Source organism: Dendropsophus ebraccatus, chromosome 4 (genome assembly GCF_027789765.1).
Source record: "Dendropsophus ebraccatus isolate aDenEbr1 chromosome 4, aDenEbr1.pat, whole genome shotgun sequence".
Lineage (NCBI taxonomy): Eukaryota > Metazoa > Chordata > Amphibia > Anura > Hylidae > Dendropsophus > Dendropsophus ebraccatus.
The window spans coordinates 116,943,976-116,963,580 of NC_091457.1; the positions used below are offsets into that span (position 1 = coordinate 116,943,976).

General features: G+C 42.4%; 1 protein-coding gene across 5 annotated transcripts in view; it reads right to left on the reverse strand.

The window, feature by feature from the left end:
• Positions 1 to 6,125: 6,125 nt before the first annotated feature.
• Positions 6,126 to 19,605, reverse strand: part of SETD5 (SET domain containing 5) — a 73,671-nt gene continuing 60,191 nt past the window's right edge. For all 5 annotated transcript variants that reach the window (XM_069966849.1, XM_069966847.1, XM_069966848.1 and 2 more), the window contains 4 exons: positions 12,512 to 12,804; positions 11,254 to 11,387; positions 8,687 to 8,766; positions 6,126 to 8,582 (listed from right to left, as the gene is read on the reverse strand). In XM_069966849.1, the coding sequence (XP_069822950.1) occupies positions 8,031 to 8,582; positions 8,687 to 8,766; positions 11,254 to 11,387; positions 12,512 to 12,804 (1,059 nt within the window). In that variant the 3' untranslated portion in view covers positions 6,126 to 8,030. The remainder of the gene's footprint in view (positions 8,583 to 8,686; positions 8,767 to 11,253; positions 11,388 to 12,511; positions 12,805 to 19,605) is intronic.

Below are 19,605 nucleotides of genomic sequence, written 5' to 3' on the forward strand. Positions count from 1 at the left end.
TTTGTTGAATTTGAAGCAAAGCGCTTTAATTTTATCTCTGCAATCTGCTTATCGACCAGCTGCCATTTAAATCAGTGCTGCTCTTCCCTGGGTTCTGAGAAAAGCTGGATTCAGTCCTGGGAAGAACAACCACCCTTATATTCAATGGTGTTTAGCACTAATAGTGATAAGTACAACAAACATAAGGGGAGATTTATCAAACATGGTGTAAAGTGAAACTGGCTCAGTTGCCCCTAGCAACCAATCAGATTCCACCTTCCATTCCTCACAGACTCTTTGGAAAATGAAAGGTGGAATCTGATTGGTATGGCGCACACCATTAATGCTTTATTCCATATACATGGTCACAGATGCAAACAATAGAACGACGGCTGTTTAGCACTAACACACACTTCCTCTTGTCCCATACTCTCTGAATACCAGTGTCAGAGGGATCGAGGCAGGCGAGTACGGTTTGCCTTTTATTTTTGCTGTGCTGTTTCTGTCCCAAAAGTTATACATATCACAGATATACACTTATTACGGAAAATGCTTATAAAGTGCTTTTTTCCCTGCACTTACTACTGCAACAAGGCTTTACTTCCTGGATAAAATGGTGATGTCTCGACCCAAATGGAGAGGATGATGACAGAGGGATGCTCAGTGTCCCTCCAGTGCCCTGTGTCCCTCAGTGTCTCTTGGCCATCATCCTCTCCAGCAGCCACAGCCCGCACAGCTCAGGGTGTCGGGTTGTGACATCACCATTTTATCCAGGAAGTGACATCACCATGTTATCCAGGAAGTGAAGCCTTGATGCAGTAGTAAGTGCAGGGAAAAAAGCACTTTATAAGCATTTCCCGTAATAAGTGTATATTGGGGATATGTATAACATTTGGGAGGCAATACAATACTTTAATAAAAAATTTTGACTGACTTTTCCTTTAAACTAATGCTAACACCTTACACTCTATAACAGAAAAACAATTCTCCAACCCCTGAAAATATGTCAAATGAAAACGTTGGCCCCATTTAAAGCATAATAAAAAGATTGTCAAGGGTGGATGTTTACCGCCAGAGTCCTTCTACACTACTTAACTTTTTCATGTCTTGGAATCCCCTGTGTCTTTCTGGTTTAGCTAGTGTAAGGGTACTATTATATGAAGGGATTTTTCGACTATTAACGAGAACAAACGACCGATATGGCGAACAACCTGAAATCGTTCACCCAATTACACAGAACAATGATCGTTACTTATGATCGTTCTTGCGGTAGTCTTGTCGTCACTATTGCGTTTGTTGCTAAATGCGAACGATTTCCAAGTGATCAACGATAAAAATAGGTCCAAATTCTATCAAACGACCAAACTGCTTCTCGTTTGTTGTTTAATCAATTATACTAAACGATTATCGTTCAAATGCGAACAATCTAACGATTTTCCGAATGATAATCGTCCCGAGTAATAAAGCCCTAACACAGATTTCAAACTTTTGGATGAAAGTTAAATTTGTGTAATTTCCCATAAAGCATTGTCTGAAAAAAAATCTCCATATACTTCAGGGTCTCGACAATGAAAATCAGTACCCTCTAAACCACTCTGGTCTATTGTTTCCCCTCACGCACGGGAAGAGCTGACTTTTCTCACACAAGCCCAGACAAGACTTTATGATGGAAATATTAGAAGAGCAACTTTGGAATCAGGAATGTGACATGAATGGTCCTGCACTGTGTCCTTCACCGCATGAGTACCATTGCATACCACAACATAGGCCCTGTTCTAGCTGAATGTTAATGAACTGGAAGCCCTGGCTTTAATGTTAAATTTCTAGACACGTTTCTTAGGCTGCCGTTTATGTGGCTCTATATTCCCTTGTCTTATTGATTAAAAATAACAATCACTGTAGAATGGTAAAATGTCCTTGTCACATTCACTACCTCTACCTTGGAGGTGTCAACGGTGAAATCGCCTCACAGTTTGTTCCTAGGGCTGATGTGAAGAAAGAGCAATGCTATTTGGCTCTGTGCACCGATAATTCATTTCAACGAGAAGCGGTGAAAGACACGGCCATGAGAAGCCAATTAAAGTGACTTGGACAATGTGAACAATGGCATTTCACATACAGAGACTAAAAGACAAAGAAAAAAAAAAGTGGGAATTCTATGCCTCAACTTGTAGCAATTCACTAAAGAGATTGTAATAAAGATGAATATACATTGTAGCATGCATGCAGACTGCATTCCAGTGGCTCAGTGCCTGGCTCCACTAGGTTGTTTGTTGGGAGTCCCACCACCCCCACAAAAACATCCCTATGGTTGACGGACACAGCCGCATCTTCACTCCAGGGAGCAGATTCCATATCATCATCTACTGGGAGAGCAATAGCCCAAAAACTTCCATCAATCTTATTGATGTATTTGTTCTCTTCTTACCTTTACTATGTTGAGGCACTATACTTATATGTAAGGCACTCTCAAGCAGTAGGTATATAAAGAGTGAGCTTTAAAAAGGTGACATCCATCTACAGATGTTGCTGAGAGAAATCAGTTTGGAGTGTTACATAATATTTTCCAATGGCAAATAGGAACCATACCACAGATGACTTTGTGGGCATTTCATAAGATTGCTCGTTTCTCACGGCCCATAAACACCAGTGTGGATTACTCCATGTATTCAAAAAAAATAAAGCCCCAATGAAGTTCTAACCTCCTTAGGTGATCAAGAAGATTCTTTCATCTCCAGAGGTCTCTTATATTTAAATTATAAATGGCAATAATTATTTTACAATAGACCACAAAGATTTTTACACCTAAACTCCTTCAACCAAAATAAATTCTATATAATAAAAATGACCCTGTCTCACTCAGTGGTCCCTTGCGATACAACTGCACTACTTTCTCTCCAGATCCTTTGGGTGCCCAATGTGTAGCTCATGCAGCACAGTAATCCTCACGAAACTTGGGGATTCACACTACACCCTCTACTTCATAGACAGCTATGTTATTAGTTAGATGAGCCTTCTAGCTGCATGCGGGGAACAAAAAAAAAACTTGTTACGTGGCCAATGACCTCTAACTGTATTGGTTTCAAAGGGGTTGTCCAGCAAAAATCTTTTTCTTTCAAATTAACTGGTGTCAGAAAGTTATATAGATCTGTAATTTACTTATATTAAAAAATCTCAAGTCTTCCCATACTTATTAGCGGCTGTATGCTCTGCAGGAAATGTTTTATTTTCAGTCTGACACAGTGCTCTCTGCTGACATCTCTGGCCGAGACAGGAACTGTCCAGAGCAGGAGAGGTTTTCTATGGGAATTCATAGAAAACCAAGAGAGTTCCTGTCTCAGCCAGAGATGTCAGCAGAGAGCACAGTGTCAGACTGAAAATAAAACATTTCCTGCAGGACATACAGCAGCTAATAAGTAGGGGAAGGCTTGAGAATTTTTAATAGAAATAAATTACAAATATATATAACTTTCTGATATCAGCTGATTTGAAAGAAAACTATTTTCGGAGGATCACCCCTTTAATTCCAATGTCCCCTTGCCAGTGCATCACTTTCTGATAGTTGTAAGTAGAGATGAGCGAACTTGGACTAAGTTTAGGTTCACAGGAACCCAGTCACTCACAGATCTTACACTGTACTTATGCACTTTGTATTCCTCAGCTTGACTTTTATTTTCTTCTTGCTTGGAACTAAGCGTTGACTTTGTATTCTTGATCTATAGCTTTATCTGTGCATGTTTTTGTTTTTCCTCTTGTACTATTGATAAACAAAAAACCTTGAATACAGTAAAAAAAATTAAAGAAAAACACCACACTACTGCTGCCCAAGAGCTTAATAACCACAGGAGAGAAGAGTTAAGGTAAGTATTTTATTATCAAAATTATTACATCTCTTCTGAAAGATCAAATGTTACATCATTGTGTAAAAACTCCACGTGAGTGATGATAGCGGTAGGCTCCTTTCTGTGACCTCGTCCCACGGACCTATCTTTATAAATGTGCTGCCAAATGCAAAACCAAGTCAGCCATTATGAGGCATTTGGTCGCGTCACGAGGTCCAGCAGAGAGTGGAGGCTTGCAATAAAGACCCTGTGATGTTTATACACACATAATATACAGTATACAAGACCCAAAACAAGGGTGACGTGATTTCCATCCCTAACCAGTCTCACAGTTGTACAATTCTGGAAATAAAACGGGCAGTTAAAAAAAATGAAATTTTGGAAAACGGAAATAAAATTAAAAAACAAAATCACAACTGATTTCCTCACTTTTGCTTAATTTCTTCTCCCTATTAGAAGGGACACGTGATTGTTAATCCAATGGGCAATGCTCTGTAACAGACACCAAATGAAACCAAAAACAAAAAGAATGAAAATAAAAGACAACTGCAAATCAGAGAACTGGAGAGAGACAAAATAATGGAAGGGAAGGGGGAGGGAGAAGGGAAAGACTCACAGTATTATCTTATTTGAAAAGAAAATGAGTCAATGTAGCACCGTAGATTATAACGTCCATATTTCTAGCTAGCATACAATGGTTATAACTGAATATAAAATTAAATAAAAAGCATCTGCCAGTTAAAGTAAACAAGTGGGGGGGGGGAGGGTGGTGTAAAAACGTATTGCTTGGGGGGGTGATATTACTGTACATCTCTAGCTTACATCCCACCCCAAAGCAATAAAAGAAAGAAAAAAAAATGACTGACACATTGCTGACAGTATAGGGAAAAGAAGCAGCAAAATAAAACATGGATTACAATATTTCCAATGTTTTAAACCAAACGTTTCAAATTTTTTTGTCTTTTTATTTTGAAACCGGAGACCTTTCTGTGACACAGAAACTCGAGGATTTGCAACTTTACAGGATGAAATAATTTACTTGATTAGGGAAGTAGATAGAAGATCAGAGGTCTTGCACCTTTTAAGGGCCCACCAGGAGCCCTGGATGAATAGTTCTTGTTTAATAGGGACCACCATCTCTTAGATCTCAAGTACCCTTCATTTAAATAAAATACAGACAAGGAGAGAAAGGAGCGCTGCACCTCACACCTATGGCTGAAACTAATGCCTCATGGCTACATTTAAAAACCAACGCCAGGATGTTGGTATATAATTTGATCAAACCATATTGCCCCATGTACCACGTGCAGGTCTCCTGGTTCATATGAGTCCTCCTCCTTTCCCATTCTACCTGCAAAAGCAATGGTGAGTGTTTAAGGCCATGTTCACACTTGTGTTGTTTGGTGACTTCTTTCTCTGCCGGCGGTGCCTGCTGGGTTATGGGGGGGCCCCTCAGGGATTGGTCCTGTGACAGTGGGGTTGTAGGGCCATTCTATGGCCTTCCTTCCCTGTTTGTGCTTGCTTTGCAGGGTTGGCGGTCGCTGACTGACAGTGTTGAGTTAACGTAGGGACTCATGTGAACCAGGAGACCAGCATGTGGTACATGGGGCAATATGGTTTGATCAAATTATATACCAACATCCCGGCGCTGGTTTTTAAATGTAGCCGAGAGGCATTAGTGTCAGCCATAGGTGTGAGGTGCTGCGCTCCTTTCTCTCCTTGTCCGTACTCTCATTTACATATTGGTGGGAATGCATTCGCTTGAACCCTTAAAGCGACTCTGTACTCACTATCTGACCCCCCCAAACCGCTTGTACCTTCGGATAGCTGCTTTTGATCCAAGATCTGTCCAGCGGTCCGTTTGGCAGGTGATGCAGTTATTGTCATAAAAAATTACTTTTAAAATTGCAGCTCCGTGCCCTACGGGCGTATCTGTGCCCTAACTTTGCACCACCCCCTCCGTCCCTCCTCCCCGCCCTCATCATCATTAGGAATGCTCCAGGCAGATTGCCTCCTATTCACCACCTGTGTTACCACAGCACATGGGCTGGATTGTTAAGGACCTGTGCAATGTTCAAACAGAAGTAAATGTTCCAGTGGCATTCCTAATGATGTGAAAAGGGTGGGGAGGAGGGACGGAGGGGGTGGTGCAAAGTTAGGGCACAGATACGCCCATAGGGCACGGGGCTGCAAGTTTAAAAGTAATTTTTTATGACAATAACTGCATCACCTGCCAAACGGACCCCAGGACAGATTTTTGATTAAAAGCAGCTATCCGAAGGTACAAGTGGTTTTGGGGGGGGGGCAGATTATGGGTACAGAGTCGCTTTAAAAGAAGAGACAACTGCTTGTAGAAGCTGCACCTCTTTCACTGCAGCTCAGATTCTTGTCACTTCAGTCAATGCTCCCGATATAGCACCATTAAGGTCTATGGTACTCTATAGAAAGTGGTGTTAGATTTCTAGTGACAAATTTCCAAGTGCAAAGCTCAACTCACAGTGTAAGCGTTTCCTTAAAATTACCCAAGATGGTGCAGACAGTACCGTCAAGTGGCCAGGGCGAACTGCCTGCTCCATCTTTATACACAGTAATCTTCACTGTTAGCTGAGCTCCAGTTAACAAGCATGGTATACAACCGTGGACGCGAGTCCCTACTACTTACAATATATATGTCTATCTATGTAAGCTGCGATACATGAGAAAACACTAAAATGAAACCGATCATCATTTGCATTTGGTTAGAGCTACCTGACATATGGGAAAACAAATCAAAAATCTTCTTAGCCAAAGATGGCCACTTATACTTGATTCAGATGACCATACCCAGCAGTCAATGCAAATACTCAGCTGCTAACCCTAAACGGCCTCCATACATTCCTCGGGTGTCACGTTGCTGGGCATCCTGCCTTCTACATGTACAAAAGAACAAATATTTTGAAGCAAACAAATTTTTTTTTTTTCGTTTTCATAGAAAAATATAGATATCATTATGGTGTCAATTACTATACAGCATAGTACAATGCAGCATTTACCTGGGACATGAAAATCCTGTGTACAGTTGGTACAAGTGAATTAAGCACATATATACAGCTACCTGCCTACCGTCCATGCTCAGGCTACGCAGTAAAGGATGTAGCACTGCCTCTGGTTCATTCACGACAGGTCTGCTCTATATTTACAGCAGGTATGGTAACTGGCCCAATCTAGAAAGTGATTTAAACAATAAAAAAAAAAATGAACTCAACTCTGCAGAATCACTGGTGTACACATAAATGCCATGGAACAACTGGTGCTAGCACTGGAATGCCTACAATAAAACATGGAAGCCAGATGTTACTGGGCAGTAGGATACTGCCAGTTTCATGCAGATCTCTGGATTTCTAACAAGATTTTCTTTTATGAGTCAGTACATGATTTTTGACACAGCCCCTCCAGCAGTATCCTGTCAATCTGTGCCTTTCCAACCACGGGAAAACTACAGCGCTCAGCTGTCTGCGCACACTAGGAGTCTCCATGAGTGGAGACACACAGGTTAGAGAATACCGCTCTTCAACCAGTTACTACGCTGCTTGCTAAGATATTGCTCTTCTCTCTCCCTACACAAAAAAAAAAAAAAAAAAAAATGAAATACCACACCATAATCTTACTTCTCAAATCCTGTAACAACTACAGATGCTGCCATTCCAAACAGGAATGGAAGGACAGATCTGTGGGTGTCAGAAATGACTGAGCAGAGAGTATGAACACAGCAGCCTCACTTTTAGTTTATCCCTCCCAACCAATAAAAATAAAATAAAATTTGTTATAACCTGATGCTACAATATTTAGGTGCTTCTTTAACCCCCCTGCCCCTTTCAGCTTTAAATTTCAACCATTTACTTTTTTTTTTATATTTAAATCATATAAACGTTGTCCTTACTGCACAAGTGACTACAGGTGGTTTCTGGTGATACAGAGAGAGAAACCGAGTAATTGGATGATTATAGGTCTACACAACTTTTTCATCATTTTGTGGGTTTCCCAAGATGTCTATTTTTCTTGCAATGTGAGAGTGTAGAGTGGGGGAGTCGATGTCATCAGCAAAAACAGCCTCCGCCTGTTTCAGTCCTAGACCCACACACCAAGTCCATGAGGTGCAGGTCTGAGCCATCTCTAGGTCCAGGAATGGCTTGGGGATAGTGCTATCCTGTTCTTTTCTCTGAAGCAGTCCTAGGAAAGGCCAGTCTGAGTTTTTACTCCTGAGGCTTGCATCTGCTGCAGCCTGTATTGGTGAACGCCAGACCCACGTTGTGAATAATGCTGCGGACTGGACACAGCAGGTATCCTGGGGCCTGACATTGTTATAGTTCTCGAGTCTGATCTCGACCCCTGTGGGGTGGAGGAATTAGCAGAAGCCCCAGTGCTGGCTTGTGAGTCTGAGGAAACAGAGTCTGTCCTGAGCAATTGGGCTGGACTTGCCTCATGGCTGGGGCCTCGGTGATGGAAGCTTTTCCTTGGTGGACACGTTCCAGCATTGCTTCCATAAAGCTGCTGGCTGTTGTAATACCCAGAGCTCTGAACAGTTGAAGAGTCTGTGGAAGTTATATGGGAGGGACTTGAGAAAGAAGAGGAAATAACAGAGGACTCTGTATGGCTGTGTCCTGTCCTCTGTGGTGTCCTATAGTTAAATCCACTAGGCTGAGCTGTGGGGCCACAGAAAGGGGAGGTATTCTGGGAGAGGACACTGACTGGCTCTGACTGAGGACTATCACACTGCAGAAACTGAAAGGAGAAAAAAGAAAAAACACGCATGTAAAACTGAATACAGGGACTGAAAATCTTACAGAGCCACCAGTCTTACGAATATATTAATGTGTCAGAATTACCGGATAATTGTATCTAGAAGGGCTGTAAACAGTTGGTCCTTTAGAAACAGCCACGTTCACCACCTCAGAATCTCCGTCCTCTGCAAGGAAAAACCCAAAACATGCCTATATGAGAATGTGACTATGTAACAATGCTGCTGAAGCAAGTGGAATGGGTGACGTTAAAAAAACAAAAATGCATCTGTGTACCAATGCCATGTGTACTAAAATTAGGTCATAAAGGGGTATTCCTGATATTTTTTTTTTTACTTTTCTTTATTAAAGCTAGATAACTTTATAACTTTTATATTAAACTCTTAGACAGATCATCAGTTAGAACATTGGTGCATTTACGTCTATCAGGAATCAATAAAACAAGGAAACAACTCACTTGTGTCACAATAAAATGATATAACCATTTGAGAAAAAGCATACATCTGTTTATAGTGATGGATGAGTAATGGTGCGCTTACACAGACAGATTTATCTGAGAGATTTTTCAAAGCCAAAACAAGGAATGCATTTGAAAAGAGGAGAAATCTCAGTCTTTCCTTAACCCTTTAAGGACAGAGCAAATTTCGATTTTTGCGTTTTCGGTTTTTCCTCCTTGTGCATAAAAGGCCATAGCACTTGCATTTTTCCACCTAGAGACCCACATGACCCCTTATTTTTTGCGTCACTAATTGTACTTTGCAATGACAGGCTGAATTTTTGCATAAAGTACACTGCGAAACCAGAAAAAAATTCAAAGTGTGATGAAATTGAAAAATAAAACGCATTTTGTTTATTTGGGGGAAATGTGTTTTTACGCCATTCGCCCTGGGGTAAAACTGACTTGTTATATATGTTCCTCAAGTCGTTACGATTAAAACGATATGTAACATGTATAACTTATATTGTATCTGATGGCCTGTAAAAAATTTAAACCATTGTCAACAAATATACGACACTTAAAACCGCTCCATTCCCAGGCTTATAGCGCTTTTATCCTTTGGTCTATGGGGCTGTGTCAGGTGTCATTTTTTGCGCCATGATGTGTTCTTTCTATCGGTACCTTGATTGCGCATATACGACTTTTTGATCGCTTTTTATTACAATTTTTCTGGATTTGATGCGACCAAAAATGCGCAATTTTGCACTTTGGGATTTTTTTGCGCTGACGCTATTTACCGTGCGAGATCAGGAATATGAATAATTAATAGTTTGGGCGATTACGCACGCGGCGATAGCAAACATGTTTATTTATTTATTTATTTATTTACTTTTATTTATAACCTGGGAAAAGGGGGGTGATTCAGACTTTTATTAGGGGAGGGGGATTTTTACTATTAACATTTTTTTTTTAACTTTTACACTTATACTAGAAGCCCCCCTGGGGGACTTCTAGTATAAGTGCTTTGATCTCTCATAGAGATCTCTGCAGCATAGATATGCTGCAGAGATCCATGAGATAGGCACTCGTTTACTTCCGGCTGCTGCAGCCGGAAGTAAACGAGTGCCGAGCCGGGGACGGCGCCATCTTGGAGCGGTCCCCGGCCGGCTTCATTTACGGAGATCGCTCCTCCGGGATAACATCCCGGAGGAGCGATCTCCCCACTAGACACCAGGGATGACGCTGCGTCCGGTAATCGGATGCAGCTGTCAACTTTGACAGCTGCATCCGATTACTGTATTAGCGGGCACGGCGATCGGACCGTGCCCGCTAATACCTACGGTCCCGGGCTACACGCGGCACCCGGGACCGGCGCGGTTCAGAGCGGGGCCGCCGCGCGGCCCCGCTCTGAACTCCCTTACCGGCATCAGGGCGTAAATTTACGCCCGATGTCGTTAAGGGGTTAATGGCCTATTCTCTGTTTATAGTTTGTTCCTGGTTTTGGCTTCAATAATTTGTCCGATAAATCTTTCTGTGCCAACATGCCACAAGGTGCATCCCCACATACTGTAAATATATTATAGAGGGATATGTATTGTCGGCCGAAGCAGAAGCTGTCAATGCGGACTGGCACCACAGGTCCCACACTTTAGAAAACTTGGGGGGACATTTTCTGTAAAAGTACACAATTTGTAATCTAAATTTAAGGGGGGGAAACGTATTTACATTGAGTGGCAGCCAAAATCAGCAACACAGCCCCTCTGTTGCCACCAATGGCTATGTTGGGAACTACAGGGCTGCACAAGCCCTGGTCACGACACAGTTGCTGCTGCTGCATGCAGTGCTAGCGATACGGAGCCTTCCCTAATGTTTAATCTGGGAAGCAGCCTGTGTCACCACTGCTACAGTCAGATCGGCCTATAGCAGAGATAGCAGTGATTGCCTGTTATCCCAGTTTGCTTTGCTACACTGTACCATGCCTGCAGTGCTATTGACACAAACAACTTTCCCAAGTCTAATGTCTATTCTAATGCTATGATACATTAGACTAGATATATGGGGGGCTCAGTTTTGACAATGCTGAATGAAGCAGTGCTAGCAATATGTAACGGTGTCGAGAACAGGGCTGGTGCTCCCTCCCTGGAATACCCCTTAAAACTTCATTGAACAACCAACCGAGGACTTTAACACAGCTTTATGAAAATTTTAAATTTACCTGACTCTCTGTCCAAACTGCTCTCCCTAGAAGGCGACATCTCCCCTCTTTGTGACACCTTAACGCCACTTCTCAAAACCCGCTCCAGGAATCCCTGACCCTCACGTAGCCGCTCTACTGATGTTGGAACCATCCTATTAAATAAATGCATTTGCATAAGTTATAGGAATTTTTCAGCAGCATCATTTGCATTTCCACTTAAAAATAACCTACAAAATTTAAATTTACCACAATTCCACAAATACAGACATACTAAACTACTCCACACAATCACATGTGAGTTGCAAGAGAGAAACTAAGCTTTTTTTTTTTTTTAAACCTAGACAGGGAAACTGACAGAACTGATATGCAGATCACATAAGCAGTGCATGCGTACCTTCTGTGCTTTGTGATCTGGCGTGGTCCTAAAAATGTTTTTCTTTATCCCTGGGCTGTCTCAAAGGTGTGTCTATGAAAATGCCTCTGCCCACCCCGCAAAATCTCTGCACCACACCGCTCTCTTGCCAATGCTGAATCTTTAGGCCAATTGCAAGAGAAATGCTCCATTGTAAGGGCCCTACTACACCAAATAATTATCAGCCGTACTTGGACAATTACCTGCCAATAATCACTTTGCATAATAGCTCATGTTAAAAGACCACAATCATCCAACATGTCGGCTGATCATGGTCTTTTAAACATGCTGAAATATCCTGATAGCGACAGTCTGCTGCATGTCGCTATGTGTAATAGGAGTGGCAGCAGCAGACCGCCGCTGACTACAATGGGCAGCCCGGCTGATCTAAGGATCGTCCGGGCAACTCTTCCCGCAGCTCCCTATGCGCCCATACCCGTCACTCGCTATCTGTGCATGTGCACAGGCAGCGAGCAGGGAAAAAGAATGAAGCAAGTGCTGACCTGACAGGTCGACACTTGCTTTCTCCTCAAAATTGTGCTGTGTAATACTGTCTTCAGTCTATGGAGCCTATCCTAGGCTATCAGCAAGTACGAATATTGCATGTACATATGCACTGCTCATGTGATCGGCAATGGGAAACGAGCAGCATAAATATATGCATATTCTTTCTTAGTTTCCCTTTAAATGACAGTAACACTTACATTTTTAGCGGTGTTGCGGGGAAGCATGTATTTGCTTCCTCAAAGATTACAACTGATCGCTGGGGGTCTCAGCAAGAGAACAACCAACTAATACCTGAAATTTTAAAACCTTTATGGACACAGGATAACATTTGTTTGTGATTACTACAAATTTTATTACCATCTGCTGCTGATGCTCTCAGGTTGCTTGCAGTGTGTAGAAGCACTAACTGTTCTTTCTGTGGGGCTTATGTCTTCAACTTGAGGCATGGAGGGGTGAACAGGAGAAGAAAAGCCACTCTGCGGGGAAGATGGGGCTTGAAGTTGCAAAGCACTTGAAAGGTCTGTATCAGAAATAGACCCATTGCTGCTCTGACGTGTTGGAGTCCCAGCACAGCGTATTATGTCCCTGCCTGGAGAGGATATGACTTCCTTGGCTTCTTGTTTTCGTTTTCGATACTCTAACAGAGACACCTTCCAGGACACAAGGTAAAATAGAGTAAAATTTAATTTTTAAATGCATATACTGAAACTTAAAACAAAAACCTTTTTGTTCTAGGCATAAGAAAATTGTTGCTGCAGAAGAAAACAATGTGTGCGGGAGTGCCTAGTGGTGCACCTTATGGTTACGTAACACCTTTAGTGTAACAAACAGGTTTATTACCATATTAGGGTGGGTTCACACTACGGAATCTGGGGCGGATCACCTGCCGACCGCATCTCCACAGGTGCCATAGACTCCATTCTATGGTCGGGCAGATTCCGCTGTAAGTCCACAGCTATCTCACCGGCACTACTGGTCCCAGGCGTTTGTGCTCAGTCAGGTGTACAATCACTATACAAGTAGTTTACATACCGCAGCACTTCACCTTAAAAGCTTCATCTTTATTGTATCCAAAAACACATAGAAACATAGAAAATTGTTGGCAGAAAAAGACCACTGGGTCCATCAGCCCTTTTAGTATTTTCTTTCTTATTATCTTAGCATAGATATATGTTTATCCCAGGCGTGTTTAAATTCTGTTATTGTAGATTTACCAACCACCTCTGCTGGAAGTTTGTTCCAGGTATCTACTACTCTTTCAGTAAAATAATATTTTCTTACATTGCTTCTGATCTTTCCCCCAACTAAGCTCTCACTGTGTCCTCTTGTTCTTGAGCTCAGTTGTTTTTATTTTACTAAAAACACTCCCCTCTTGAACCTTATTTAGTCCTTTAACATACTTAAAGGTTTCAATCATGTCCCCCCTTTCCCGTCTTTCCTCCAGACTATACAGATTCAAATCCTTAAGTCTTTCCTGATATGGTTTATGCCTCACACCCTCCACCATTTTTGTAGCCCGTCTTTGGACCCGTTCTATTTTATTAATGTCCTTTTTCAGGTGAGGTCTCCAGAACTGGACACAGTATTCCAGATGTGGCCTCACCAGAGCTCTATACAGCGGGATCACAATCTCCCTTTTCCTACTGGTTATACCTCTAGCTACACAGCCCAGCATACGATTTGCTTTCCCCACCGCCTGGTTGCACTGGTGACTCATTTTAAGGCTGCCCCTAAATCCTTCTCTTCTGAAGTCTTTTCCAACACAGTACTGCCGATGTGATACTCGGATAGAAGATTCCTCCTCCCCAAGTGCATTATTTTACATTTGAAAACGTTGAACTTCAATTTCCACCGTTTTGACCACTTATCTAGCAAAGCTAAATCATTTTCCATATTACTGACACCTCCAGGAATATCCACCCTATTGCACACTTTAGTGTCGTCAGCAAACAGACAAACTTTACCTACCAAACCCTCTCCTATGTCACTTACAAACATATTAAAAAGAATAGGACCCAACGCAAAATCATTAAAAAGACGGGTTAAATAAGGGGCCAGGGCTGGACCAGGTAGTCTATAAAATTCATTAGTCATCCCATCAGGGCCTGGCGATTTGTGCGGTTTTAGGGATCTGAAAAGTTTACATACTTTCTCTTTGGTGAAATCCGAGGCAAGGCCTTCCCTAACGGACAGTGGAAGGGAGGGGAGGTTGGCATCTCGCAGGGAGGAGGATATGGCCTCCTCAGTTGGTTGTGGAGTTTGGGTATTATCTACAAGGTTATAAAGGGTGGTGTAATATTCAGCAAAGCAATTTGCCATGCCTTGAGGGTCAAACACATGCGTGCCATCAGGTTTTATGAGATAAGGAATATGCATTATAGCTGTTTTGAGTTTGAGTTGTCTAGCAAGAAGGGCTCCTGCCTTGTTGCCCTGCCAGTAGTGAGACATTTTTAGACGCCGTAGGAACTTGACCTTGGACGATCCTTTACTGCTGAACAGTGGGCCTTTACCTTCCGATTACCTTATAGAGTGACCAAATGTGTGAATCACCTGGAAGCATCCAGGAAACTCCTTTACTGCTGGTACTATACACCTTACAGGCTATCTAAATTATATCCTTCCGTTTCTCCGTTATGCTGGAGATGCGGGGCCCAAATTGGTACATTATTGCATATTTGGTGGCAGTGTAAGGCCGTGAAGGATTTATGGTCCAAGGTTCGCAATAAGTTGGAAACGTTGATACATTTTAACTTGCCTTGGGGCCCGGAGGTGGCACTGTTGTCCCTAGGTTTGGATGACTTTTCCATTTCCCATCTTACAGTTGTGTTCCACTTCCTTACAGCTACACGTATGGCTATAGCTAGGAATTGGAAGTCTACCAGTATTCCCACAATAGAAAGCATTGTCACTGTAGTGAACCACAACCATGTTATGGAGGGTCTAGTGGCCAGACGCCAGAATACCTACCCCTCATACCTGGCTAGATGGGACGTATGGGAGGACCAGTATCAGAGTTGAATAATGTCAGGTTCTCCCCTTACTATATTAGGATTGGAGTTTGTCTATAGTAATTGGTGGAACAATCCGGACTGTATGATTATTTCCTTGTTGTACTTTCTCTGTTACGCTACTGCTGTTTAGTAGTGTACCCCTAACCCTCCTCCCTCCCTCCCCATACCCCTCTTCAGCCCAGGCCTTACCCCCCAATTTCTGCTCCAGCCCCACTGCCTCTTCCCCCCCCCCTTTCCCCTCTACCTCCTGCCCCTTGCTCAGTACTTATGCTGTTGTATTTCACTGTACTTATACTGCATTCTTTTGTATTGTGCACTTTTCTATCTGAAAATATTTTAAATGAAGTGTTATAAAAAAAAAAAAATAGGACCCAGAACAAACCCTTGAGGCACACCACTTGTAACCAGTCTCTGCTCGGAATATACACCATCAACAACCACCCTCTGATATCTATACTTCAGCCAACTACAAATCCACAAAGTCCAATTTTCTCCAACTTCTCTATCAGCTCTTTATGGGGAACTGTATCAAAAGTTTTGCTGAAGTCCAGATAGGCGATATCCACAGCACCACCTTCATCCAGCACTTTTGTGGCATAATCAAAAGAAATCAATGAGATTAGTCTGACATGATCGGCCCTCAGTAAAGCCATGCTGGTTTGGATCCATCAAATTGTTGATTCTTAGGTGATCCATTATCATCTTTTTTAGAAGAGTTTTCATCATTTTCACTACTACAGATGTTAAAGAGGATGTACCACCAGTTATATCCTCTTTAAGCTGAACCCACGGATCGAACGGCGCCGTCACGGGGAAGCCGGTGCCGCAGTCCATTTTTCGGACCGTGGCCCGGTTCCCGTGCACGTCGCCGTTCCATGCACCGGAACTGGACGGTGCTCAAGCACTGGAGGTAGGCCGGGCCGCCCCCAATGAGAGGGAATTCCCTCCCCTGTATGACGCGGCTCCATTCATGCTAACGGAGCCGCGTCATACAGGGGAGGGAATTCCCTCCCATTGGGGACGGCCCGGCCTACCTCCAGTGCTTGAGCACTGGCCGGTACCAGTGCATAGAACGGTGCTGTGCACGGGAATCGGGCCGCGGTCCAAAAAACGGACCGCGGCACCGGCTTCCCCGTGACGGCGCTGTTCGATCCGTGGGTTCAGCTTAAAGAGCATGTGCCTGGTGGTACATCCTCTTTAAGCTCACTGTAGTTACTGGGCTCTTCTCTACTCCCCTTCTTATGGATTGGTATAACACATAACAGGACAGAGGAACGCAAACTCCCTGCCAGAGGGAGTGTGCGTTCCTCTGTCCTGCTATGTGTTTTTGGATACAATAAAGATGAAGCTTTTAAGGATTCCGCTGTCAGACCAAAGAATTGACATGTCAATTCTTTGGGTGGATGGCGGAATGCACCCAACCATAGGATGGAGTCTATGCACAGGCAGACGTGTGTGGGGGGCGAGCGGCAGAATCATCCACGGCAGGTGCTCCACCCAGATTCCTCAGTGTGAACGCACACTTACTCATAATGAAGACACCTTCAAAGCAGCACAACAGAAACAATGCAAAAAGTGTGATCAGTGACCCTAGAACTCTAACCATACCTGTAGTTTATTATAGGTGACTAGGTGAAGCACTATGTTCCCCTAAGCACTATTTTTCTTTAAATCTACACAGCCACTTTTTGTGCCATTGTGATAATTTAGCTTTCAAATGCAAATTACTGATATGTGCAGCATAATGCAAACTACATCAGCAAAAGGACAGGACAAGACGCCAATTCTAGGCAGTAATGTGAAAATCCAAAACCAACCAAAGTAAATAGTCACTGGCAAGAGGACACATGTATTGTCTTTGCCTATGAAATACAAACAAATAGGTAGTTGTGTGGCTCTCCCCTCACTAAAAACCGAGGTCAATGGTTAAGAACCCTTTACTTCTAGGGGTTAAACAAGATACAACAAAAATAAAATAGATAACAAATCCTCAATTCAGGATCATCAAAAGTCCAGGAAAAAACAAAAAAACAAAACACTATCAATTCTTTATATGTCAATTATAAAAACAGTGTCGACACAGGGTCCTTGTGGTTGGACACCATATAAAACATTGGATAAGAGATATAAAATCATAGATAAAAAAAATATAGGTAAAAAACACACTGTTGGTCTCTATTAGTTCAGGAAGCATCGCATGTAAACTGACAATAAGCTTGTCTCTAGCTGTGTCAGATATGTATCACAATGTGCTCTGATGAGCAGTGTGTCAAGGTATATTCCAAACCTCATAGTTCTTGTATCTCAATGAGCCACAGTGAAACCAGCACAATCTAATGAATGAAACAGTCTGATGCACAGCACCCCTCATCGCTTCCAATGTCTGGAGAGGCCTGTATCATTGCTGGGGTGAGTAGTTTGAGAAATCCTGCGCTGTTTCAAGCCAAACGTTGTAGTGGGAGTAATAGTGGCTCTCTCACTGCTTTTAGTACTATGTCCCTATGGCTTAGTTTCTTCATTTGTGGCATTGGTGCCACATACAATTTTATGGAGATTAACGTCACAGTGTGATAAAGTACATATATTAAAATATGTACTTGATCACACTGACTTTATTCTCAATTTCAATTGTATAAAAGAACTGCAAAGTTTGGACTATACCTCGACACATTGCACATTGAGCACATTGTGATTCATATCTGACACAGATGGAGACAAACTTATTGGGGGAGATTTATCAAACATGGTGTAAAGTGAAACTGGCTCAGTTGCCCCTAGCAACCAATCAGATTCCACCTTTCATTCCTCACAGACTCCTTGGAAAATGAAAGGTGGAATCTGATTGGTTGCTAGGGGCAACTGAGCCAGTTTCACTTTACACCATGTTTGATAAATTTCCCCCATTGTTTTCAGTTTACATGCAATACCTTCTAAACTAACAGAGATTAACAGAGACTAATAAGAGACCAACAGTATGTTCTTTACCTATATTTTTTATCTATGATTTTATATCTCTAATCCACTATTTTATAATGTGTTCAATCACAAAGGCCCTGGGGCGTCACTACCTATTTATAATTGACATATAAAGAACCGATAAATGACGCGTCTCCCTATGAGATGCCAGATCTTATGTGTTTTAACAAGGTCATCAACTACTGTTAGCTGCGATGGCAAGACACCCGTCGAAAAAGGTGATACCAGATCGCAGTAGTGATGTCACGATACCAGAATTTTGAGTTCGATACCGATACTAACTTTTTTATTTCGATACTCAATACCAGTTCGATACTTAGTAAAGTATAAAAGAAAAAAAAAAAAAATGGTAGAAATATAATACCCCTGCACTATTACAGTGATACCAATTTTTGGACTATTTTTATTTTATTGTGTTAAAAATAAAGTTAGTGATATCTGTCTAAGACAGCTCTGCTGCATCCGATATCACTAAGACAGCTCTGCTACATCAGCTATCACTAAGACAGCTCTGCTGCATCAGCTATCACTAAGACAGCTCTGCTGCATCAGCTATCACTAAGACAGCTCTGCTGCATCAGCTATCACTAAGACAGCTCTGCTACATCAGCTATCACTAAGACAGCTCTGCTACATCAGATAACACTAAGACAGCTCTGCTACATCCGATATCACTAAGACAGCTCTGCTACATCCGATATCACTAAGACAGCTCTGCTACATCAGCTATCACTAAGACAGCTCTGCTACATCCGATATCACTAAGACAGCTCTGCTACATCCGATATCACTAAGACAGCTCTGCTACATCAGCTATCACTAAGACAGCTCTGCTACATCAGCTATCACTAAGACAGCTCTGCTACATCAGCTATCACTAAGACAGCTCTGCTACATCAGCTATCACTAAGACAGCTCTGCTACATCAGCTATCACTAAGACAGCTCTGCTACATCAGCTATCACTAAGACAGCTCTGCTACATCAGCTATCACTAAGACAGCTCTGCTACATCAGCTATCACTAAGACAGCTCTGCTACATCAGCTATCACTAAGACAGCTCTGCTACATCCGATATCACTAAGACAGCTCTGCTGCATCAGCTATCACTAAGACAGCTCTGCTGCATCAGCTATCACTAAGACAGCTCTGCTACATCAGCTATCACTAAGACAGCTCTGCTACATCAGCTATCACTAAGACAGCTCTGCTACATCAGCTATCACTAAGACAGCTCTGCTACATCAGCTATCACTAAGACAGCTCTGCTACATCAGATAACACTAAGACAGCTCTGCTACATCCGATATCACTAAGACAGCTATGCTGCACCCGATATCACTAAGACAGCTCTGCTGCATCCGATATCACTAAGACAGCTCTGCTGCATCAGCTATCACTAAGACAGCTCTGCTGCATCAGCTATCACTAAGACAGCTCTGCTGCATCAGCTATCACTAAGAC